Here is a 26,345-nt window from a genome sequence, read left to right as displayed (position 1 = left end):
AGGAGGAGGCTGCAATGCTTGGTAATAAATGTACGCATTATCCTGCCCATGTAATTGTAACCCCTCTGTACAGTATGTTCACAAATAAAAAATAAATAAATTTTAAAAAAATAAAAATAAATAAATAAATAATGAGTGTACTTAACACTATTAAGTCACCATTTAAAATAGTTAAGATTGCAATTTTTATGCTAGTTATATTTTTTCCATCATTAAAAATAATCATTTAAGTGAGGTACTGGTGGCTCACAGCTTTAATCCTAGCTACTCTGGAGACTCAGATCTAAGGATTGTAGTTCAAAGCCAGCCCAGGCATAAAAGTCCATGAGACTCTGTGAAGTCTTACCTCCAATTAATCACCAAAAAGCAGGAAGTGTAAGGATGATTCCAAGTTGTAGAATACCAGCCTTGCATGAAAAGGCTAAGCAAGAGTGGGAAAGCCCTAAGTTCAAGCCCCACTAATAATTTAATAATGATTTCTTATTATTAAAGAGTAATGAAGTGCTGATGAGCACTAGTGGCTCATACCCTTCCTTAATCTTAGCTATCCAGAAGACTGACATATGAGGATCACAGTTTGAAGTTAGCTTGGGTAGACTCTTATCTCCAATTGACCAGCAAAAAGTCAGAAGTGAGGTGTGACTCAAGTACTAGAGTACCAACCTTCACCAAAAAAGCTAAGACCCTGAGTTCAAGGACCAGTACTAGTACAAAAATGAAAACGGGCTAGGAGTATATATAGCTCAGTGTACATGTACACTAAGAAACTATTCCCCAGCACTACAAAGGCCAACATAAAGGTGATGAAGCCCTGATGCAGAGTAAAATCTGAGTGAACCTTGGAAATAATACATTAAAGAATCTATTCATAAAAGTAAACATGCGGGGCTGGGAAGGTGGCTCAGTGGTAGAGTACTTGCCTTGCATGCATGAGGCCCTGGGTTCGATTCCTCAGCACCACATAAGCAAAAAGCAAAAAAAAAGCCGGAAGTGGTGCTGTGGCTCAAGTGGTAGAGCGCTAGCCTTGAGCTGAAGAGCTGAGGGACAGCGCCCAGGCCCAGAGTGCAGGCCCCAGGACTGGACTCCCCCCCCCCCGCAAAAACAGTAAACATCTATATGAATTAAATTATATGAAATGTCCAAAATAGATAAATCCATAGAAATTCAAATGGGTATTTATTAAGGGGATGGGGCAAAAGCCCTTCCTATCAACCAAAACCTCCAGTTGAATATTTCTGCAAATCGAAAAGCCAACTCAGATACAATGAACAATTAAACTGCATATAAAGTATCCTTTCAAGTATAAACATACAAAATATATTTAATTTTACTTTTCAGATAGTTTGAAATAAAAATATTACACATTATACTCAATTTACTGTAATAAAAGCTATTTTCAAATTATGTGAAGGCACAATTATTGAGAGTACTCCTGTAAAAGTTTTGGGAAAAAACGTCAGTATTACCTTGTTCTAGGCCGCTGTTCATCTTCAGATTCACTAACTGCTTCACTAACTCCTGATTCCTGAAAATCAGTATCTTCTGAGTCTTCACTGCTCACTTTAATTAAAAAAATATGTATCAAATTGCTAAGCATTTTACTACAGAAACAAAATTCACTTAAGTTACCAATAAATTCACATTAATAATTTAAAGTATCATAAGAACATTAGGAATATGCATGACTTTATATTACAGCTTATAGAATATACCTTTTAATGACTGAAATGTTTTAAGTAGCCCTGATCAGAAAATGCAAAATTACCCAAAATCTGAAGTATGTCAATATGCATCTACAACTAGAAAATGTCATATTTTGCCTCAGATGAGGAGTTGCTGTCAAAATGCAATAGTGCACTAAGAATGTTGTATAAATTTCTATCCAAGATCTGTGCATAAGGCAACACATATTAATGAATCCATGAATTGTGTATCTATACATGGGTGCCTTAGACAAATTATCTCCTTATAGATATTAGGCTGAGATATGAAAAGTGAGGTTCAAAGCCAACCCAGGGCAGACAAGACCATGAGACTCTTTTCTCCAACTAACAGCAAAAAGATGGAAGCAGAGATATTGCTCAAATGGTAGAGCACGAGCCTTGAGCGAAAAAGCTAAGCAAGAGTGCAAGGTCCTAAGTTCAAATCCCAGTACTGCTACCAGAAAGAATCATCTAACATTTCTATGTGCTGGGAACCTTCATAATCATGTCTTCTAGCTCTTCATAAAATATGTAATAAATTCATGTGAATTATAATGTCCTATCTAATTATACCTTAGCATGTGTTATTCAAACTCCTTTTATGGCCCCCTCCTACCTTCTAGTGACCACTATTATAATTCCATTCTCTACTACATGAAATCAACTTGTTTTAACTTCCACACAAGAACATGTGGTATATGTCTTCCTATGCCTGATTTCATTTCAAAAATCCCTGTTTCACCTATTTTAACACTCCCCAGCTGGGCACTGGTGGCTCACACCTATAATCCTAGCTACCTGGAAGGCTGAGATCTAAAGATCACTGTTCAAGCCAGTCCTGGCAGCAAAGTCCGTGAGATTCTTCTTTCTAATTCACCAAGAAAAAAAAAAAATAAAGGTGGAAGTGGAGCTGTGGCTCAAGTGGTAGAACACTAACCTTAAACAGAAAAAGCTCAGGGATAATCCCCAAGCCCTAGTTCATGCTCTAAGACTTGTTACCCCCCCACCCCCCAAAAAAAACCTGAATGCAGTGACTTGACTCACACCTATAATTCTAGATACATGGGAGGCAGAGATCAGGAGGATCATAGTTTGAGGATAGCATGGGCAAAAAGTTCACAAGTTTCTATTTCAACCAATTAAAAGTTGGACATGGGCTGGGAAGGTGGCTCAGTGGTAGAGTGCTTGCCTTGCATGGTCGAGGCCCTGGGTTCGATTCCTCAGCACCACATAAGCAAAAAGAAAAAAGGCGGAAGTGGTGCTGTGGCTCAAGTGTTAGAGCACTAGCCTTGAGCTGAAGAGCTGAGGGACAGCGCCCAGACCCAGAGTTCAGGCCCCACGACCGGACCCAAAAAAATAAAATAAAATAAAAATAAAAGTTGGACACGGTGATCTGGGTCTGTCATTCTAGATATATGGAAACATAAACAGGATTGTGGTGTAGTCTACTCAGGCAAAAAGTAAGACTCTTTTGGAAAGTAGCTGTGGTTAAAAAAAAAAAAACTAGGGCCCAGTGGCTGGTGGCTCACACCTATAATTCTAGGTACTCAAGAGGCTGAGATATGAGGATTGCAGTTTGAAGCCAGTCCAGGCAGGGAAAGTCCTTGAGACTCTTATCTCCAATTAACCACCACAAAACAAGAAGTGGCACTGTGGCTCAAGTGGTAGAGAGATCGCCTTGAGCTGAAGAGCTGGGGGATAGCACCTAGGCCTGGAGTTCAAGCCCCATGACCAACCAAAAAAAACCCAAAAAACTAGGGATATGGTTCCACTGACTGTCTGCTGAGGAAGTATAATGCTCTGAATTTAGTACTGCAATGAACAAGAGGACCAAAAAAGAAATCTCAGAATTCTAGTATAATTAAAATACTTTAACTACTTACAAGTCAAGTTTTATATATGATTACTAGCCTTTATAGTTTCCAAAAGAAAGCATTTTCTTGTAGTTTTGTGTAATCTTTTGTTTTATATGTTGCCTATAAATTTACATTAAGTCATATTTATTGATCATTATATTGTGAATGTGTATAACAACAAAAAGGTGAGTTTTATCTCAAGTTTCAGGGTCATCTTCCCACTCTAAAAACTTATTTCCCTCAAGTAAGAGACCAGCTGATAGTTTCTCAGTCTGAGTAGGCCAATTGTTTCATAGGCTCTGCTTATCTCATTCCTGCTATTAGCAAAGGAAACCAGTATGTTTCTTCTAATCAAAATGCAAATATCTTACCCTTCCTTCTACTTCGAATTTTGGCTTCCTTTTGCTCTTTAGGCTTTGTGTTTTTTTCTTCTCCAGATTCTCCATCACTCACAGTCAGCTTGTGCCTCAAAAGCCTATGTCTGTATCTTGGCTTCTTAGATTCTTCAGAATCTGAATCTGATTCAGAATTGACTGGATTTTTTGTGTCTAAATGAGAAACACATATCAATAAACCCATTTTTTTCCTTTAAAATGTTTTCTAAGCATGTTTTAAGGAAGTAGACAAAGGGGAGCACACAAATGGAGGGAGGAAAAGTGAGCAAAGTCATCATTATATTCAATGTACATTATGCAAAAAATGGAACTACATAACTTGAGGACAGGGATGGGAAGGGAAAATAGGGGAGAACAAAGGAAAGGGTGACATTGACCAAGATGCATTATACTTATAACCTGACTTGTGGAACTGCAAACCCTTTATACAACTACTTAACAATAATAAAAAAATGTTTTTCAAAGCTATTATTAGTAAGAAGTAGCATAACAAAGCAGACATCAGAGCTGTGCACATACATCGTAGCACTGGTGACAATCTTGCATATCACACTTGATATATTACTATTATTAAAATATCACCAGTGCCTATCACTTCCAAGCATATTTTGCTCAAAATTCATCTGTTTATTGGCAGTAACTGACAAAATGAGAATAGCGTCCATAATTATTACAAGAGATTCAGGGGTAAAAGCAAGAAAGTTTCAAATATTTTAATAAGCTTGAATATGCATGCACTAAGGGAATATTTAATTGCTGATATTCTTCAAGTACTGAACAGCTCAAGCAATGAACTGATGGCACCCTGTGTCTGGGGAGCTCACCTTCATCTCCTGGATTGACTTCAAGTTGTTTTCCATTTCTTTTTTTCTCTTCTTCTGGTTCATCATCTGAAGACCCATCCTCATCAGAGGAAAGATTGGCTTTAATTTCTTCTAAAAGCATCTTCTTGGCAATTCTTGAGAGTAAGAAAAATTTTTTTAAACTATATATTTGGGAGTGAAATATACCAATTAAAAAGACCAATATACCAATTAAAAAGACAATTCTGTTATCAAAATTGAAGTGTCAATAGATTGTATATTTTATGACTATTTTGAACAATTCCAACGTGATGCTACATGTTTCTATTGCTACCATCATCCAGCAAACACAATGGGAGACAAGCCAGTAGTGGTAAATCACACAGACAAAATTCCAGAGAAGTTTTATTCAACAGCAAAACATATTGCTGGAAACTGAGTATTAATAAATCATTCTATTATGAAACAGTGACTCAACCTAGGATATTTTTGAACCTCAATTTCACTTTACTCCATAAATCTGTTAACCAGATGAAAAGTATCACCAAATGTTAGGCACTAAAGCAATAAGGAATCTAATAATATCCAAGTTAGGGCAGAGAAGGAACATGACCATTATTCATATATACAGTAAAAGAGTACACATTACCATGAGTTATCATTTTCAGAAAAACAGCACAGTAGATTCACTCTCAATAAAATGTCTTATGGTGCTAATCAAAGACCAATTTGTTAATAGAAAAATCAATTACTAAAAGCACGAGAAAATAATTCTTTTTTTTTTTTTTTGCCAGTCATGGTGCCTGAACTCTGGGCCTTGGCACTGTCCTTCAGCTCTTCAGCTCAAGGCTAGCACTCTACCACTTGAGCCACAGTGCCACTTCCAGCTTTTTCTGTTTACGTGGTGCTGAGGAATCGAACTCAGGGCCTCGTGCATGCAAGGCAAGCACTCTACACTGAGCCACCTTCCCAGCCCCGAGAAAATAATTCTTTTACTAATATTATCATGTTAAAATATTTTCCTATGAATGTCAGGCGCCAGTGGCTCACATCGGCTACTCAGGAGGTTGAGATCTGAGAACCAAGATTCAAAGCTAGCCAGGGCAGGAAAGTTAATGAGCTTCTATCTCCAATTTACCAGCAAAAAACTGAAAGTGGAGTTGTGACTCAAGTAGTAGAGTGCTGGTCTTGAGCGAAACAGTCAGGCAAGAGTATGAGACCTTGAGTTCAAGCCTCAGTGCCAGCACCAAAAAGGAATAATATATATATATATATATATATATATATATATATATATATATATACACACACACACACACACACACACACATTATATATAATATACCTATCATATGTGTATATCTGTACTAATTTAAATAATCTGAAAATGTCAAAGTAACATGAAGCTTTTGTGAGACAAGGGACTTCATCAGGGTAGGTATTCTTGTCATAAATTTACAAATCACAGTAACAAATGCATACATAATATAAATATTCAAGGAAGAAGATGACAAAGAGTCCAGTAGTTTGCTATGAGCTAATTTCCATGGTATAATTATACATTTGGTAATCAAGACTGACCAGCTCAACAAAATCTTAACAGATGACATTATACAATCTTTCTTGATTTTTGAATTTGAAACATCTCTTTTTACTTCCTTGATTGTACTCACATTTCGAAGCATGAATGAATGAATTTTCATTCATGGGACTAGGTCATGATGGCTCACAAGTTGAATTCTAGCTACCTGAGAGGCTGATCAAGAGGCTCAAAGTTCTATGCCTCCCTAGGCAAAACACTGTTATACTCCTTCTCAGTGCAGTGGCATGAACCTGTCTTTCCAGCTACTTAGAAGGCTGAGATTAGGAAGATAGCCGAGGAAAAAAGTTCACAAGACTCCATCTCAATGGAACAAGCTAGATGTAACCTGTCTCCCAGCTATAGCAGGAAACCTTAGACAGTAGGCCAAGAACAGACCTGGAAAAAAAATGAGACCCTATCTCAAAATAACCACTGCAAAAAAGAGCCAGCAGTATTGCTCAGCAGTAGATTGTGTAACTAACAAGGAAGAAGCCCCAAGTTGAAACATCATCCTTATTCACCAAAAATCAAAAAACAATTCACTCAATGGTAGGAGATGTTAATTATGCTAAGACTTCCTCAGTTTCGACAAGCGGAATGTTCCTTGCTATTTATACCCCAAATGCCTAGACTGAACTCAAATAGGCAATCACTTTCATAAATGTTTATTATATGCCTTTTTGTGCTTTCTCTTTCAAACAGATGAATTAGAAATATTAAAAGAACACATAAAATCATTAATTGGTCAAAGAAACCACACATGAATTTGATATTCTGAGGGATTTCTGCTCTGTTTTATATTTCAAGGGACTATAGATTGTATCACTTTAATTTAAGTCTTACTGGAATTGAATTCTAAAGCTTTGTTCTTTATACTTCTAGATCAGTGGTTTGTTGACTTGTGATTGTATACAGTTAACACTTTAAAAGCAGAGACTATTAAAAGTCATAGCCTCTTGTTTTGCCAAGAAAGAAAAGTAAATGTAAATCATTTTGACTTCCTTCATTTTACAAAAGAACTACATCTAACACATCCTCCTCTCCAAGTCAAAACAGTTTCAGAATAAAAGAAATGTACTTCAAATGGAATGGAAGCATCTTTATGGGGGGAAAAAAATCTCTAAAATCTTAGGGCTGGGAAGGTGACTTAGTGGTAGAATGCTTGCCTAGCATGCATGAAGCCCTGGGTTCCTCAGCACCACATCAACAGAAAAAGCCATAAGTGGCACTTGGCTCAAGTGGTAGAGTGCTAGCCTTGAGCTGAAGAGCTGAGGGCGAGCACCCAGACCCAGAGTTCAAGTTCCCCAATTGGCAAAAAAAAATTATAAAATCTCTCATAAAAGCTATATTCTTATTTTTCATGCAACAGGAAAAAATGTTCTCTAGTTAATTTGGGCAATGAATTTTAAAATAAATCTGCATGTGTATAAAATGTATAAAGTGGCCGGGCATTGGTGGCTCGCACCTGTAATCCTATCTACTCAGGAGGCTGAGATCTGAGGATCATAGTTCAAAGCCAGCCTGGGCAGGAAAGTCCATGAGACTCCAATAAACCCCCCCATCCCATCCCATCCCATCCCCAGAAAACCAGAAGTGGCGCTGTGCCTCAAGTGGTAGAGCGCTCGCCTTGAGCTGAAGAATTGAGGGTCAGTGCCCATGCCCAGAGTTCAAGCCTCATGACCAACAACAACTAAACAAAACAAAACAAAACTTGTAAAGTGTTGACTAGTGGATTGCCAAGTGGTCAAATAGTTCACAAGAACTTAAAAGCTTTGGGTAGGTCAGTAAGAGCCACCAAAACTAAATTCTGAATCTCGTTACCCTAAGTGTTACTTCAATACCTGATTTCAGTTTGTATTCACAAATGCCAAAAGCTCTAAAAGTCCATATGAGCTGTGGAAAATCTGGCATAATTCTAAACAGCAGCATAAATTTTCTTTTTTCAATCTCTAGACTCCTAAAAACATCTACTAAATGGAAGGTCAAAATATGTCAACCTACCTAATTCAATCTCAAGTTCTGGACTGTCAAGAAACAGAGAAATATGATGCACATGAGATAATAATATACAATTGGATATCAATTAATAAATCATAAAATTACAGAAAATGGAATCAAAGCCATATACTGAAGAATTACAACTTATCACCAACCTTCAGAAACTGAATAATTATAGTCACTTTAGAAGCAGGACAAGTATAAACTTCAGAGAATGGTGATTTTTTTCTCCAAATTACTAAATATTGAGTGATAGCAACTCCCTAAGCTTCACCTAGCTAAGGAAGATAAAAGTTTTATATTTGCCCCCACATCACTTTTTTGATAAAAGGAAAATCTTACATATAACCAAGTAAATTAAGAATGTTAATAAAATCTTTCTGCAAAAATTATGAACAGTGCATAAATGATAATTGATTACTCAAATCTAACCTACTTTATCTCAAAATTTAAAGGAGCCTAGGGCTGAGGTTGACCTTCAACCTTAGTAGTCAGCAAGCATGCTGAGGTTGAGATGTGTCCCATCTACAAAGCCTGCTGTGAGATGCTTTAAAGGGAAACTCCACTACCTTAACTCTGGAGTCACGGGCCACAGAGACTTCAAGGACATCATCACTTGAGAACCAGCTGACGCTGGCAAAGCATCATTTTGGAGGCCTCGGCTGGACCCATGCTGGTATGCCTGTGATGGATGTATAGTCATGATCCCTAGTTGATTCTGTTTGCTCTGAAGTTTCCTTTCTTGAAGCTTTCCAAGACGGTTCTGAGAAAATCATCCAGGCAACAAGGTACTGCCCCTGAAATCTCAATGCTCAATATTACATCTTGGGGCAGGTGTAGCATCCAAAGCAGCCATGACTCTATTAGAAGCATTAGAAGCACAGGCTGTGCCACTCTGGTGGCAGATAACCTGAGCAGAGCCGGAGGTAGCGGGGCCACTCCTCTATTTTCCTGAAAGGCAGGGAAGGAAGAGGGGGAGACAGCAAAACAATATGGGAGGGAGGGAAAACCTCCACAAACAGTGATTGGAATTGGTGCATGAGAACTAAATAACAGGACCCCAAAATGCTCAAAAAATAAAATCTTCGAAATTACATAATGAACACTAAGATAATGCCTTATTACACCGTCCTCTACTAAAAGAAAGCAAAAAGAACATAAAAATGAGCCCAGTAATACAATCAGAAAAACATAATTAGAAAGCTAAAAAACACCCTTAATAATTATGATATTAGGGCTGGGAAGGTGGCTCAGTGGTAGAGTGTTTGCCTTGCATGCATGAGGCCCAGGGGTTCAATTCCTCAGCAACAAACAAACAGAAAAAAGCCAGAAGCGGCACTGTGGCTCAAGTGGTAGAGCGCTCACCTTGAGCTGAAGAGCTGAGGGACAGTGCCCAGGCCCAGAGTTCAAGCCCCACACCGACCAAAAAAAAAATTATGATACTAGCTAGAAAGGAACTGAGTACTGTGCTTCCTTTTTAGACTCAAGTAAGAAAGATAGGTAAGGAAGTGGCGCTGTGGCTCAAGTGGTAGAGCACTTGCCTTGAGCTGAGGGATAGCGCCCAGGCTCAGACTTCAAGCCCCATAACTGACAAAAAAGAAAAGAAAAGAAAGATAAGTAAACAGTCTCTTACTAGTATGTCAATCAATACTTCAAAATGTGGAACTGATGCTTTCTCAAAAAGAAACAATCAAGAGAAGGATCTCTTGCTCCAGGGAGACTTAAAGAGCCATAACAAAAGCAACACAAAAAGTTAGAGCTAGAAGAAAGAATTTTCAATTCCAACTATGTCATTTTATAGTTCAGGAAACAGAGTAAGCGAAAAGAAATGATTTAACTGGAGCACACAAAGCCAGGAATAGAACTAAGAATCTGAATTTCAATCTGCTATGAGTTTTCTATGCCTGTATAATACTCTCTAATGCAGTAAGCACTACTGTGCTAATGCCTGGGCAAAATACACGGTAGGTATACATATACATATTACATACATGTTACATAGATTTCAAATGTATGTCAATGGAAGAATCCAATCTTTGATTTTTTTAAGTCATTTTGTTTGTTTTTTTTTAAAGTCTGGGTACCATTGGCTCATACCTGTAATCCTCTACTCAGGACGCTGTAATCGTAGGATTGAAAATTTGAAGCCAGCCCAGGCAGCAAAGTCCATGAGACTCTCCAATTAACCAGCAAAAAGCCAGAAGTAGAGGTATGGCTCAAATGGTAGAATGCCAGCCTTGAGTGAAAAAGCTTACAGACAGTATCCAGGCTCTGAGTTCATGCCCCAGTACTGACACAAAAAAAACAGGCATCTGAGATACATCCTACAGCTATTGGTTTATCTTTCAAAGGCTCTAGAACTAGGTTAGAGGTAAACTGTCAAATAAAAAGTACAAGTTTTAAAGGCCAAAAAACTGTAACCATATACAAAGATTAATATGATTTGTTTAAAAACTTTTTCTACATTCTGTGTATATCACAATACTATAGTTAACATAATTCTGAAAAAGGCATAGGCTTAAGCTCATACTAAGTACACAAAATAATTGTCTAAGTATATTAAAACATTACATCAAATTTTTACATTGGTTTGTAAAACAATTCAAAGTACTATAGCTAAGGAACATTTGGACATTTTCTGTGAGGAAAGGGTGGTAAAGAGATTTGCTTTCAATAGAGGGTCAGGCTCGGTTCTAATAAATGTTTACACTTTAAGGGTTAATTTCCTTTAAAAGAAAACATTTTGTAGAATTACTACAGAATTCTTCAAAAGTTTTGCTAGCATGAATTTTAATCTTTAGGTCCAAAATTAGTATCCTGATATGAAGTTTACTTATTAAAAAGTATGGCTAGCCAGATGCCAATGGCTCACATGTATAATCCTAGCTATTCAGGAGGCTGAGATCTAGGATCACAGTTCAAAACCAGCTTGGGTAGAAAAGTCCATGAGACTTTGATCTCCAAAAAACTACTCAGAAAAAGCAGGAAATGGCACTGTGGCTCAAGTGGTAGAGTGCTAGCCTTGAGTACAAAAAAGGGTCAGGGACAGCACCCAGGCTCTGAGTTCAAGCCCCAGGACTGACAGAAAAAAGTTTGACTAAAATGTCAGTTACCAAAAATGAAAGAACTCAGGAGATAATGTAAGGTCACCAAATAGTCAAAAGCTAAACAATATTCAATATACTTTTTCAGTCAGTCACACTATCTACAAGTAGTATTGTTTTCTTTTTTGGTGAGATCACCAAGGAAATTATCAAATGACTTGAAGCAAAAAAAAAAAAAAAAATTGGAAAACCAGACACTGGTGGCTCATACATGTAATCCTAACTGTTCTGGAAGCCAAGTCATAAAGGATTTGGATTGAAGCCATGCAAGGCATTAACATTTACATCATCTCCAATTAGCCACTAAAAAGCCAGGCTGTAGATGCTGCTCAAGTGGTAAAGCACCAGTTGTGAGCAAGCAAACCAAGGATATGCAATTCCTAAAGTTCAATCCTCATTATCAGCACACAAAAACAAAAGGACAAACTTAAGATGTATAAAAATAAGTCTGTAATTACATATAACTTAAGCATAGGATATGATGAAAATGTATATTCTCTGATTTAAAAGAAAAGGTCTAAAGGCTTAGAGAAAAAAATGTTAGCATTGAAAATTTTAGAGCATTCGGTCATATTAAAGAACCAGTTTAGTATTTTTTATATCTGATAAATGAAAATAGAATTTACTTCAAGTCATATTTGTCATTTGAGGACAAATATGAAGTCAAAAAATGAGTTACATCCACTGACACTAAAAGCCAAACTCTTTTTTGAGGAAAATAATCTAGTCCCACTATAATTAAAGAAAGCCTGCATACACACTGGGCAGTTTCCTCAAAAGTTCCATATTAGATTTTGTTTCTATGAAAAAAACAAACTATGTGATCCCACCCACAAAGAAACAAGAGAAAAACTTCTAGAACATTGCTAGGATAAAATAAGTATTCCTTAACAAAAAATAAAAGTAATGTGAGGGTTGGGAATGTGTCTTAGTGGTAGAGTGCTTTCCTAGCATGCATGAAGCCCTGGGTTCAATTTCTCAGTACCATGTTAACAGAAAAGGCCAGAAGTAGCACTGTGACTCAAGTGGTAGAGTGCTAGCCTTGAGCAAAAAAAAAAAAAAAAAAGAAGAAGAAGAAGAAGCTCAGAGACAACACCCAAGCCCTAAGTTCAAACCCCAGGACTGGGGGAAAAAACTCAACTTTCAGGCAAATAGTGATAGTAAACTGGATTTTTTATTCTCAAAATCACAACTGTAATACTTTTTCTATAAAATATATAAAGAATAGTCCAATGATAATGATCCTCACCACTAATATTATTAAAGTTTAACACACTATTCCAGTACTGAGCTTAATTAACAGTACAAGTACCAAATGAAAGTCTTAAGCTGGGTATGGTAGCTCCCACTTGCTGTCCTAGCACCTTGGGAAATGAACACAGAAGTATGGAAATTTAAGACCAGGTTAGGTAGGTAGATAGATAAATAATGCTTTATGTTAAGTAGCAAGTTTATTTCTACTAAAGTATTTGACATGTGGTTAATCACCTCAAAAGCTACCAAGGTTTTATTTTTTTATATCATAGGTATAAAATAGCTATAAAATCTTTCCTCCAACTGTCACACAATTTTTAAGTATATTAGTTTGGGAAATTAAAAGTATTTACTTTCTTCATTTCAAGAATGTTAAACTTCTGGGCTGGGAAGGTGGCTCAGTGGTAGAGCACTTGCCTTGCATGCTCAAGGCTCTGGGTTTGATTCCTCAGCACCACATAGGCAAAAAGAAAAAAGCCGGAAGTGGCATTGTGGCTCAAGTGGTAGAGCACTAGCTTTGAGCTGAAGAGCTGAGGGACAGTGCCCAGGCCCAGAGTTCAGGCCCCATGACCGGACCCAAAAAAAAAAAAGAATGTTAAACTTCTTTGGCTATAAACTCGTCTCTATATGTCAATTCTAACAAATTCATGAGTGCTTGTGAAAAGTGGCATTTTAGTTAAAATTAAGTGCTTGACCAAGAAAAAGTTTTACACAAATTTATTGTGTCCAAATAATAGTTAAGCATTTGAAACAATACACTATTTTACCTCTCCTGAAATATCAACAGTGAAATGTATTACAATACTACTAAAGGACAAAGCTGACGAAATGTATACATAATTTATACACAATTACACAATTGTGTACAAATTCACAATTACAACATTCCCACTACCAAAATATATCCCACTCAAAAATATGAAATCACAAAAAATGCCAATACTTAGTAATGATCAACAAATTTTAAAAGTTGCTTAGTGCATATTCAACAATTCTCAAATACATCACCTATATTAAAATAATGCAAGTACATAATGGATACCCATCACGATGCAATAACTCATGCATAGTATATAGCTCTTTGGTATAGTGGATATTAAACAAGTCATTAATTGTATATTTTGTAAAAGTGAACATAAAGAAAGACACACAAGAAAAACTCATCTCCTCTCAAAGGCAGTCAACAATGTTGTAGGGTTTTTTTTAACTTAAATACAAGATGGAATTAGAGATACTTTCCAATAAAATGCTTATCAATTACAGAAAGGATTAAAGTGTTATATTTTGACAAGCTGTAACAAAAAACTTATACCTTTACAACATTCTTATTTGGTGGCTAAATAAGAAAAATCATCTCTCACAGTTAAATAAAGACAGAATGTTTGAATATGATTAACACTACCAGTAACTAAATATTTAAGGCTCCAAAATGCATAGGAGAGTTTTTGTAAATGAAGAATAAAAGCATCTTTAAAAAAGAATCAAACTCTCAAGTCTTTCAGATCTAGCTGTGATGGTCTACTTTAAAAAAAAACCGGGAATGTGGCTTAATGGTAGAGTGCTTGCCTAGCATGCATGAAGCCCTGTGTTCAATTTCTCAGTACCACATAAACAGAAAAAAAGCCAAAAGTGGTGCTGTGGCTCAAGTGGTAGAGCACTAGCCCTGAACAAAAGCAGCTCAGGGACAGTGCCCTGGCCCTGAGTTCAAACTCCAGGACTGAGGGGGAAAAATCCAGATGAATAAATATGCTTTCAGTACTCTATACTGGATGCCATTCATATCCCATAAAACAATGAAACATATATTTATCAAGTAAATAGGAAAGTAAAAGGGGCTGGGAAGGTGGCTCAGTGGTAGAGTGCTTGCCTTGCATGCATGAGGCCCTGGGTTCGATTCCTCAGCACCACATAAACAGAAAAGGCTGGAAGTGGCCCTATGGCTCAAGGGGTAGAGCTCTAGCCTTGAGCTGAAGAGCTGAGGGACAGTGCCCAGGCCCAGAGTTTAGGCCCCATGACCGGCAAAAAAAAAAAAGGAAAGTAGAAGGTGAGTGTATGTTGAAAATTGAGTTTTATTTAAGTGTAATCTAGATATGGATATGGTCTGTCAGCTTAATGAAAATATTGTTTACTAGCAGAAGAATGATCTATGAAACAAGTGAAAGCTATTAGTATCACCAAGGTACAAAACAGTGCTAGAGTTTTCAACTTAGCCCATAGCATATGTAATTCAGTTAATATCTCACAAAATTATAACAAAAATTACAGGTGTATTTCCATGTTTTCCTAATACTAGCACTTACTGTTAGGAACAGATGTTTACTCTAGTGTTCTTTATGATTTATCATTGACATTTCAGTGATAAAATTTGAGAAAATTCCATCCAACCATTTCACATTAGACATAAAAACAGGCTGGGCCTCTGTATGGTATTTTCACAATAAAAATAAATAAACAAAAAAAAAACAGGCTGGGAATGTGGCTTAGTGGTACAGTGCTTGCCTAGCGTGCATGAAGCCCTGGGTTTGATTCCTTGCTACCACAGAAACAAAAAACGCTAGAAGTGGTGCTGTGGCTCAAGTGGTAGAGTGCTGGCCTTGAGCAAAAGAAGCTCAGGGACAATGCCCAGGCCCTGAGTTCAAGTCCCAAGACTTGCCAAAAAAAAAAAAAAGAAGAAGAAGATACTTGCCCAAGATCACACAGTTATACAAATGTTAGAAAATTAGAAGTCAATTACCTCTATTCCCAGTATTTCAATTCAATATACTGTACCTACTACCTTCTTATTGAAGATGATGAGTCCTATACTGTAAGAGCTGGGGTGTGGTAGAATGATTAGTGAGTACAAGGCCCAGTTTAAATCCCAGTACCATCAAAAAGCAAAGGTCTCTACAGTTATATGGATACTATACTAACAGGAGATGTTTAAAATATATGGGAAAATGTCTTGGTTTTACTCTCTAATACCTTATTTTTTTCTCCACTATGACAGAGATGTATCTAACTTCTCTGTCACCCTTGCTTTATTTTTCAGTATCTGAGTGATCACTTATTTTGCTCTCAACAGATCTTCATGAGATTACCATAGTGAAGGACAATTAGCAATAATCAAATATGAAGAGATGTCTTTTGTCACCAATTTATTAATAGGATTCACTTTCATCCAAAAATTAATCTGAAAATAATAGTCTGAAAAAATTATCACAGTTTCCATGGAAACACATAATTGACAGTTCTGAACTTATAACACACCCTATGCTAGGTGTGTTAATACTGGCAATGACTTTCTCTTAAGGTTTCTGAGTTTTAGCCCAATTTCTGGCCTTTCTTTCCAACTTGCAGGAAGGCTGGGAGTGAGGCTTTCTAAGGCAGGCTCTCCTGATTTTTACAACCAACTTGTTCCGGTGTTGTGGCTTGCGCCCACGCCTAGGGTGTGTTATAATCTTTTTAAAGTCCTTACAGATGGAATCATACCTATTCTCAGGGTCATTGTCGTCATCGTCATCATCCACTGTGACAGGCACTGATTTAGATATGGCTTCATCTCCTTAGAGGGGGAAAAAGTGTACTTAAAATTAGTTTGAAATTATCTGTGTGAGTAAAACCATTTAAAATAAAAACAAGCCAACAATTTTTGAACAAGCTAATGGGTTTTCAACACTACTCTGAAACCAAAACCATGACTGAAGGCAGTGGTGACAGAAAGCTTAATTGGCAATACAGTGATCCCTTGCCTATGGCAGGAGTTATGTTACAGAGACCCCCAATAGATCAAAATCTTCGAAGTAGTAGCATTAGATAGTTGTCCACTCACTGTATCCTGGTTCACTTATTGCTACTTCGTGGATTTTCACAAATTGTGGGGGTGTCTGGAATGTAGCTCCCACAATAGGTGAGGGATCACTACCCACGATACAGTGAAACCGCAAAAAGTAAACCACGATACGGTGAGGGATGACTGTATATGAAGTAGCAGCAGTAAAATGATAAAATAGGCCTGTTATATTTCTAGGTTCCCTCCCACAGCACAAGGGTTTTAAGCTCAACCTTCTTAGGAACAATTCAATTGCTATCATTAACACAGATGTTTTTGGTGCAGTCACCTTTGTATCACTCATTGCTAGTTTGAAGTTAACAGGTGTCTAACTGTATCACAGCCAAATTGCTCTTAATGTTTTGGTATAAGTAATTGAAAAATGCATTTAATTCTTATGATATCCATAACTTAAGATACACAGACATAACCAAGTATAATAAAACTTATTTTCTAATCAAAAGTTCCATTTCTAGTAGGACATGGTAGCTCACCTTAGGTACTCAGGAGGGAGAGACCAGGAGGATTATGGTCTGAAGTCATTCCAGGCAAAAAAAAGTATGTTTCCCTACCCCATCTCAGCCAATTTAAAAACAAAGGGTGATACTGCACACCTGTCATTCCAGCTATGCTCGGGAAGAATAAACAGGGTAACTTTGGCCTAATCTGCCCTGGGAAAAAACACAAGACTTTATCTCAAAAAAAAAAAAGGCAAAAAGGACTGGAGAGGGCATGGATTAAGTGATGGAGTACCTGCCTGGCAAGCACAACACACAGAATTCAAACCCTATTTGTACTGAAAAAGTAGAACAATTTCATTTCTATTCTTTGTTTTTAAATCTAAAGAGAAGACTGTGGAGGCGAAGGATAATAGGGCATTTGCCTAACATGCCCTAGGATCAAAGCCCAACACTGACCAAAAGAAAAGGCAAGAAGAGTAGGACTTGTCCATTTCATTGTATATAAACTTTACCTCAAAAGAAAACCAAAGTAAAATATTTAGCTCCAGTGAATACTATGCATGTTGAAGGATTTAGGAAGAAGTGTATTGGTGGTTTAGCATTTACTCAAATGTACTAAAGCTGTCAAGAGCATTACTGAGAAAAAAGAAAAACAGACTATCTCAAAATATTACTTCATGATCATCCATCTCAAATAACAAAATCACAGTCAGGTATTACCAGCTCTCAGAATTAGTAATGGAGATAAGAAAAGAGATGTGTAAAGGAAAGACAAGTTTTGTGATAATGCAACAGTTTGGTGTCTTTGATGTATGGTGTTGCTGCAAAGCTACACAGATGATACAACTGCAGAGAAGTACATACACAGGAATGAATGCATATAAACTACTGAAATCTAGACAGGTGTGCTCACACATCCCTGAAATCTAAGCATTTGGGAGATAGAAGCAGGACTGGGAGCTAAAGGCCAGTTTGGGCTACATGTAAAATGCACTATCATCGGACTTGTACAGTAAAATCACTTCTCAAAAATAAAGAAAAAATAAATGAATAGTCAGTATTTATTTATTAATTTTTTTTTGTCGGTCATGGGGCTTGAACTCTGGGCCTGGGCGCTGTCCCTCAGCTCTTCAGCTCAAGGCGAGCGCTCTACCACTTGAGCTACAGCACTTCCAGTTTTCTGGTGGTTTATTGGAGATAGGAGTCTCACGGTCTCTCCTGCCCGGGCTGGCTTTGAACCGCGATCCTCAGATCTCAGCCTCCTGAGTAGCTAGGATTACAGGCGTGAGCCACCAGTGCCCGGCAGTCTTTATTTTTTTAAAAAAAAAAGCTATTCAAGGGGCTGGGAAGACAGCTCAGTGGTAGAGTGCTTGCCTTGCATGCCTGAGGCCCTGGGTTCGATTCCTCAGCACCACATAAGCAAAAAGAAAAAAGCCAGAAGTGGCGCTGTGGCTCAAGTGGTAGAGTGCTAGCCTTGAGCTGAAGAGCTGAGGGACAGCACCCAGGCCCAGAGTTCAGGCCCCATGACCGGACCAAAAAAAAAAAAAAAAGTTATAGAAGGACAAAAATGAGCTACCCTGTCAGGCACCAATGACTCATGCCCATATCTTAGCTATTTGGGAGTTTAAGACCTGAGAATCTTGGTTTGAAGCCAACCCAGGCAGGAAAGTCTATGAGACTCTTATCTATAATTAACCACCAAAAAGCCAAAAGTGGAACTGGGCCCCAAGCCTTGAGCAAAAAAATGTCCAGGGGCAGTACACATGCCCTGAGTTCAAGCCCCAGGACTAGCACAAGAAAAAAGCAACAATAAAATTCACAGTATTCCATCAAAATTTCTCATCGAAACAGACTAATCTTCAAATGAAACATTATTAGTAATGTTACTGTCACTCCACTGTGATTCCACCTTCCAAAATTTGACCTAAACTTCAAAGTTCAAACACAACTTGTTCTCTTAGCTTTTCCCTGAAATATTTCATAGCTTACTCCATTTATCACACATCCCCACTGTAGGTTTTTGTTTTTGTTATTCTGCCAGTCCTGGGGTTTGAGCTCAGGGCTTGGGCAATGTTCCTGAGCTTTTGTGCTCAAAACTAGCACTCTACCACTTGAGCCACAGCTCCACTTTCAGTTTTTCTGGTGGTCACTTGCAGGTAACAGTCTCACTGACTATTCTGCCTGTGCTGGTTTCAAAAAAGGATCTTTGAATCTGTCTCCTGAATCGCTAGGATTCCAAGTATGAGCCATTAATGCCTGACTGCAAGTAAATTTTTAAAGAATGTCATTTATCATTGGCTCACACCCAAGATTATCTATGAAAAACAGTACTTATTATATAATGCTTATTTTCAAGGCCTTTCATATTCAACTCAGCTTAAGTATTTCTACTGGAAAAGCCCAGTTTTTGATTGGCAAAACTCAGCAAATTTATCTTCCACTTTTCATCCAAAGTAATCTATGTAGTCCCAAGAAATAGCTAAAGAACCATCCCCCAAAAATAATATTTGTGCTTCCAAACACATCAAAGACTGGCATCTAATGAAGTCAAGGTTTCTCTGCATACACAGTCAAGAAATAGTTTACCACCTATTCCACCCATTGGCCCTTCATATCCAGGTTACAAATATCAAAACAGAACACAATAATCTACAAATTTGTGTTGGGTAAAGGATAAGAGAGGACACATTCTTTGAGTATTTGCCATCTGTTATCATCTTTGCTTAAGGTCTAATTAAAGGATATTACTTATTAAATAAAGTATTTATAAGTCTAAACATGAAAGGTATACCACAGAAACTTTTATATATGTCAAATAAGAGCACAATGAAAATTACTAACATATTTGAAATCAAGTATGTTGATTTCACCAGGAAACTGTTTATTAACCAACATTCTAAAATTTAAGGTTAGTTTAAGATTAATTATAAAATTTAAGGTTATTTCAATTACCATTTGCCAATGGGAATATCCCATACAATTAGGAAAATTTATTATTTTTATATTCCAAGCCTTAAGGTTTATCACAACTAATCTGATAACTAAAAGATTATCAAAGTAACTATTAAATTCTGTGTTTAAATTACAAAAATGAAAAGATTGTTATCAAAGTAACTATTAAATTCTGCGTTTAAATTACAAACCCACAACCATTTACACACAATTCTGAAATTCAAAACATTTTCAGAATTGGAAATTTGCATAAGATGGTACAAAAGGTCATTTGGCAACAAAACCTGACCTTAACTGCTATTGTCCAAGTGTGAATGTTCTTTAAGAACTTTATTGTTAGAATAGCCATGTAGGTAAAGCCCCATACCCAGCATCAACCAATTCAAATCCCACTTGGTTTTTAAATAAAATATGTGCTCAGTAAAAGAAATTTGTAGCTTTGTTGTTTCTCTTTGTGTGGGTGCAATGCCTAAGCTTTTGTGTTCAAGGCTGGCATTCTACCACCTGAACCTTAGTCTATTTTCAGCTTTTTGGTGGTTAATTGGAGAAAAGAGCCTCATGGATTTTCCTGCCCAGGTTGACTTCAGTGATCCTTAGATCTCAGATTCCTGAGTAGCTAGGATTACAGGTTTGAGTCACTAGCACCTGACTTATATTACTCTTCCCTGACCCCCATTTGTCCTGCTCCTTCTTTTGAACAATTTTAACTGGGTTTCATTATGTTGCTTTCATACATTTATGATAAAACTGTCTCTGAAAACACTGCCAGGCACCGGTGGCTCACATCTATACTCCTAGCTACTCAGGAGGCTGGGATCTGAGGATCATGGTTCAAAGCCAGCCCAGGCAGGAAAGTTTGTGAGACCCCTATCTCCAATTAATCACCAGAAAACCAGAAGTGGTGCTGTGGCTCAATTGTTAAAGGGCTCGCCTTAAGCTGAAGAGCTCAGGGACAGTGCCCAGGCCCAGAGTTCAAGCCCCACGACTGACAAAAACAAACCAAGAGTCCACACAGGCAAGTCCATGAGACACTTATCTCCAGTTAACCACCAGAAAACCAAAAGTGTTGCGTGGCTCAGAATGGTAGAGTGCTAGCTTTGAGCAAAAGAGTTCAGGGATAGCGCCCAGGCCCCGAGTTCAAGTCCCAGAACTGGCCCAAAAAAAGGGGAAGGGAAGAAAAGAAAACATTGTGGTTGGTAAAATTTTACCAGGTTACCCAAACTCTACTCTGTCTCACCAGAGTACAGTAATCCTTTCACTTTTGTCATTTCCTTTCTTGTGTCATTTTTTAAAATCTTTTCATCCTTTATTTCAGTAGGATTTTTTAAAAATACCTTTTCCTGTCAAGTGGTGTTGAAGCTTAGAGTGGTAGAGTACTAGCCTTGAGCAAAAAAAAAAAAACCCTCAAGGACAGCCCCAGGACTGAAAAAAAGAATATTTCAGACAACCAGGTACTAGTAGCTTACCCCTGTAATCCTAGCTATTTAGTAGGCTGAGATCTGAAGATTATGGCTCACAGCTAGCCCAGCAGAAAAGTCTGTGGGTCTCTTATTTCCAATTAATCACTGAAACGCCAGAAGTGGAGCTGTGGCTTAAGTGGTAGAACACTAGACTTGAGCGAAAAAGCTGAAGAACAGTACCCAAGCCCTGAGTTCAAGTTCCAGGGTCAGCATATACTCAAAGAAACCTTTCAGACATCATGTTAGTACTAGTATCAAGTGCTCATTGCAATTATGTGGGTAAATACTTAATAAACTACTGGCATCAGTTTCATTTTCAAAATCTACTGCACATTATCACAGAAAAAAATCATTAAATATAGACAAGGAAATGTTATTACTTATCCAACAAAGCTGATATGCCTAACGCTGAATACAAGCAACGTTTAAAATTCCTTCAAAGGATGGCAGAAAAATAAACAAAATACATGAATGTAAGAGGGATACTGTTGGAGAAGGAATCCAGCAAGGTGGGGGAAGGGAAAAGACAGAGGTAAATATGATCAAAGTATAGTGTATACACGTATAGAAATATCACAATGTAATCCCTCTGTACAACTCCTATGTGTGAATAAAAACAAATGAGTAAATAAAGAAAGACTTGATAGTGAGTGCCTGAATAATTTTAAATGGACTTTTTCTGAATGGTCATCCTGAATTTGATTGGATTTGAGGAAAATTAAATAATGTATTTGAGAGGACAGGGTTACAAATTCTATGAGCTTTAATGTATTTTTGCATACCTGAAGATTGGCAAAATCCAGTGTGGGAAGAAGACAGGACTAAATTCTCAGTCACAGGCTTAATTTTCTGTTCATCACTGCTCCCCTCACCAAGAGAATTCTGACCATCATCTCCTATATCTGAAGATGAGGAAGTAATCTCCATTTGCTTCCTTTTAGTACTTGCTCCTAGGGAGTTTCTCTTTTTCTCCTTGATACTGCCTGCTTTCTTTTTAGCTGAAGTTCTTGGCTTCTTCAGCTTTTTATTGTCTTCAGAACTTTCCTCAGCATCAGAAGACGATGAGCCACTTGGTATTCCCTTGGTATTTCTCTTGGAATTTAAATTTCTTCTCTCTCGCAATTCTATTCTTCTCAGCTTCTTATCCGAAGAGTCACAACCATCTTCTTTCAGGGAGTATTTCTCATCAGATGATGAACACTCTTGACTCTTCCGTGGGGCCTTTAGGGGTAACCTGCATTTTCTCTTCTCTCTAGTAGATACTCTACTCTTTGTCTTTCTGTCTTCTGAAGAGTCACAACTGTCTCCTTTCTCTGGCAATTTCTCCACACTGTCAGATAATTCTTTCTTTTTGGACATTTTATCTTTTGCTTTTCTACCTTTCTTTTCTCCATCACTTGTGTCATCCTTATTTGGTTTTATATCCTTAGGAAAATTATCAACTTCTTCGCCCTCAAGTGATTTCCCAGTGCCATCAGAGGATGACTCATACTGCTGTTCCATCTTCAATACTGTCTTCTTTGAGTCCGTAGTTTTCTTTTCTTTTTCTTCCATTTCCTTTTTGTTCTGTGTCTTATCATCTTCAGAGAGTTCATCACTGTGCTCTTTCCTGTGGACTTTCTCAGCAGCATCAGATAAGCCAATGGGTGCCTTTTTGCATGTTTTAGCTTTCAGATGCTTACTCTTTTCTTTCGTTTTAGCACCTTTTTTGTCTTCCAGAGAATTTAAACTCTCCTCTTTGCCAGGAGATGATTTGTCTGTACCATCAAAGGAAACACTGGGCTGCTGCTTCTTAGGAAGTTGATCTCTTGAGTCCACAGTCTTGTCTATCTCATTAGGACAGGAATTCTTTCTCTCTTGTTTCCTTTCAGCATCATCAGATGATCCCCCTGGGGTATTCTTCACACTTTTTGGCCTTTGTTTGGCCATTCCCTTTTTACTACGTTTTTCATCTTCAGAAGAATCATAGTCTTTTTTATTGGGAACTCTTTTTTTGGTGGTTCTGACAGCCGTAATCTTACTCATGCTTTTTATCTCTTTCTCTAATTCTGAGTCGTAATTTGAAGACTCAGACTGGTTTTGACGTTTCTTTTTAGCAATTATAGAGCTTTTAGCTGACTTGCCTTTTTTAATATCAAAATCGGAGCCAGAAGAAGAGCTTTTCCGTTTTCTTTTGCCTTTCTCATCTTTCCCTGTTTGAGTTTTTAAGTCATACAGAGTCTTATGATTTGTATGAGTTTCATTAATGTCAGTATCTGAAGAAGAACTGGGACTCATTCTGCTTGCCTGTTTCAGGATTGCTATCATTTCATCAGAATCGGAATTTTGATCTACAATCTCTGACGGCTTCGATTTAGGTAATTTGTTAGGTTTAGGATTATCAATAGCACTGTCAGAAGAATTTCTCTTATCCTTTTTTCTTAATGGACCTAATAATTTTTGTTTCTCCTTCATGGTTTCATTACTTTCTTCATCTGAATTGGATGATGGAAGATTGGTTTCTGTTGGTCGCCTCAAGGGTGTGGTCTTCACACGGGGCGATCTTCGAAGATCAGATTCCTCTAAAAGTAAAGGAACTTCATTTTCTTCAACATGCTCATTATCACTGTTTTCCTGTCCAGGTCCACATTTCTCGGATTTTAGGTTCAGTGCAGAACCTTTAGAGCCATCTTTATCTTGTGGAACTTCCTGACTATCAGCACCCTTCTTTGGGGAATTAGAAAGTGAAACAGGGGTGAGCTTCACATATAATTCTTTTGTTACTTTAGCTGAGGTAGATTTTGACTTACTACCTCCTTTGTTGTCTTTTGGCATATTTAATTTTACAGATGAAGTCTCTAGCTCTTGCTCCGTTCTACTGGTACCATCCCCACAATGATCAGCTGAATTCTGAACTTCCATAGCAGTCTCAAGATTATCAAAAATGTCTTCTGGAACTGAGGAAGGAACAGATACAATGTCCATGTCTAAGTCTTCTGAAGTGTTGGCAGGTTCATACTGCGGTTCATCTTTCCCATCGGATTTCCTATGTTCACCACTAGTACTTTTACTTGCCCTCTGCTCCTCTGTTGGAACACTCGGATCTGTGTGTCCCTCACCATCTACCTGCTTTCTTGAAGGCCTAGCTTCTGACTTGGAAAACTCTCTCTTTTCCAAAGTACAGGGTTTTTCTCCTTTTTGTACTTTTGTTTCACACTTAGCATCTGTGATTTTAAGCTCTTTGGTATATTCCTCTTTGTGTACAACATCCAAAGCTTCAATTTCCAAATTCAAATCTTCTTCTAATGCAATGTGAGCCTTCTTGATATCCGCCAACACAGATTTAAAAGCCTTAAGCTGACGTAATTTCAGAGTAGAACTGATTTCTGAATTTTCTTCACTCTGCTTCAGAAACTTAATAAAACTAGAGTTCATATTGGCTGTGGTCTCAATCAGTTTTTTTGCCTTCTTAATCATTTCTTTGGGCACTATTAGTGCTGAATAACTGTAGGTTATAGAACCAGAACATGAATCATCTAATTTCTTTTCTTCTCCATTACAACTGGAACTAATCTTCTTTGGAGAAAATTTGGGTGTGTGATCACATATTTTACTACTCTTTTCATTGTCAACTTTTATTTTCTTCTTATTTTGTTGCAACAACTGCTCTAAATTCTCAAATACGCTGTTGCATGCAGTGACCAAGTCCAACAAAGGTTCAGGGTGACAAATGTAGCAATACCACTGGTTGTTTTCATCCATTATTGTAGATAACTCCTTTCGACCAAGATTGCGCAGAATGCATTTCTTACAGAAGGCATTATGGCAAAAGTCGCAACAAATCAAGTTCCCACCTTCAGCACACCATCTGAAATATTTTAACAATTAAAATATTATTCCCAATGAAACTAATTTCAATTTCTTCATTATCAAAGAAATTTAAAAATTCTAACCAATAATTTTTTTAGTAGTCATTTAGGTCATCTGATTATTTTTTATTAAACAATTAAAACCAGACATAAAAGTCAGGCTTCACAGAAAAGAAATTATCATCCACTGAGGACATCAATGATACCATAAAAGATGGATCTACGCTGGGCTGGGCGCTGGTGGCTCACGCTTGTAATCCTAGCTATTCAGGAGGCTGAGATCTAAGGCTCACGGTTCACAGCCAGCCTGGGCAGGAAAGTCCTAAGACTCTTATCTCCAATAAAACCTACTCAGATATGGCTCAAGTGGTAGAGCCCTAGCCTTGAGCAAAAGAAGCTCAGGGACACTACCTACGCCCATAGTTCAAGCCCCAGGACAGGCAAAAAAATGGATCTAAAATATGCCTCCTCCCAAAGTATACAACACTGAAAGTTAAGTCATCTTGACTGAGTACCTACCTACATTGTTCATCCATTCCATCTGAGTCACGGCTAATATCATCACTCATGTAATACTTAAAGCAATTCTATTGAGAGAACAGAAGAAGAAATTTCATTCAAAATGACTAACACTCATAAAGGACAAAAATTTATTTTGGGGTCATTAAAAAAGTAAAAGGAATGTGTTTCAGATAATCAAACAAAAATCAGTATGGTATAGAACAGTAGCATAGGAATACCTCACCTCAATAAAGTAATCCTTTGAATGTTCTCTAGGACAAAGCACCACTGTGAGTTTTACTACATAAAAGGTTTTTTGTAGCCTAACAAAGTTCTGATCCTACACAACTAGAAACACCAAAGTCTTACTTTAAAAATGTAAATCTAAAGAAAAAAATGGACATGAATATAAATGGGGGAAGTATTACAGAGACAAACAGTAGGAGGTGGGAGGGGAAAATTAAATGGTAAGGAGAAATGAATATCATTGAAGTACATTGTATGCACCCAAGAAAAATTTATAATAAAAAGCACTTACAAGAAACAAAGAGGGCTGGGAAGGTGGCTCAGTGGTAGAGCGCTTGCCTTGCATGCCTGAGGCCCTGGGTTCGATTCCT

General features: G+C 37.5%; 1 protein-coding gene across 5 annotated transcripts in view; it reads right to left on the bottom strand.

Annotated features, from left to right (window-relative positions):
* Positions 1–26,345, bottom strand: part of Atrx (alpha thalassemia/mental retardation syndrome X-linked) — a 172,246-nt gene that overhangs the window by 72,684 nt on the left and 73,217 nt on the right. For all 5 annotated transcript variants that reach the window (XM_013028924.1, XM_013028925.1, XM_013028926.1 and 2 more), the window contains 6 exons: positions 25,747–25,814; positions 22,162–25,226; positions 16,167–16,239; positions 4,779–4,912; positions 3,931–4,107; positions 1,467–1,560 (listed from right to left, as the gene is read on the bottom strand). In XM_013028924.1, coding sequence (XP_012884378.1) covers positions 1,467–1,560; positions 3,931–4,107; positions 4,779–4,912; positions 16,167–16,239; positions 22,162–25,226; positions 25,747–25,814 — 3,611 coding nt within the window. The remainder of the gene's footprint in view (positions 1–1,466; positions 1,561–3,930; positions 4,108–4,778; positions 4,913–16,166; positions 16,240–22,161; positions 25,227–25,746; positions 25,815–26,345) is intronic.

The sequence above is a fragment of the Dipodomys ordii genome, unplaced genomic scaffold, assembly GCF_000151885.1.
Source record: "Dipodomys ordii isolate 6190 unplaced genomic scaffold, Dord_2.0 Scaffold116, whole genome shotgun sequence".
Classification (NCBI taxonomy): Eukaryota; Metazoa; Chordata; class Mammalia; order Rodentia; family Heteromyidae; genus Dipodomys; species Dipodomys ordii.
The sequence above is the reverse complement of the archived record's forward strand: the minus strand, read 5'-3'. Positions and strand labels throughout refer to the sequence as shown.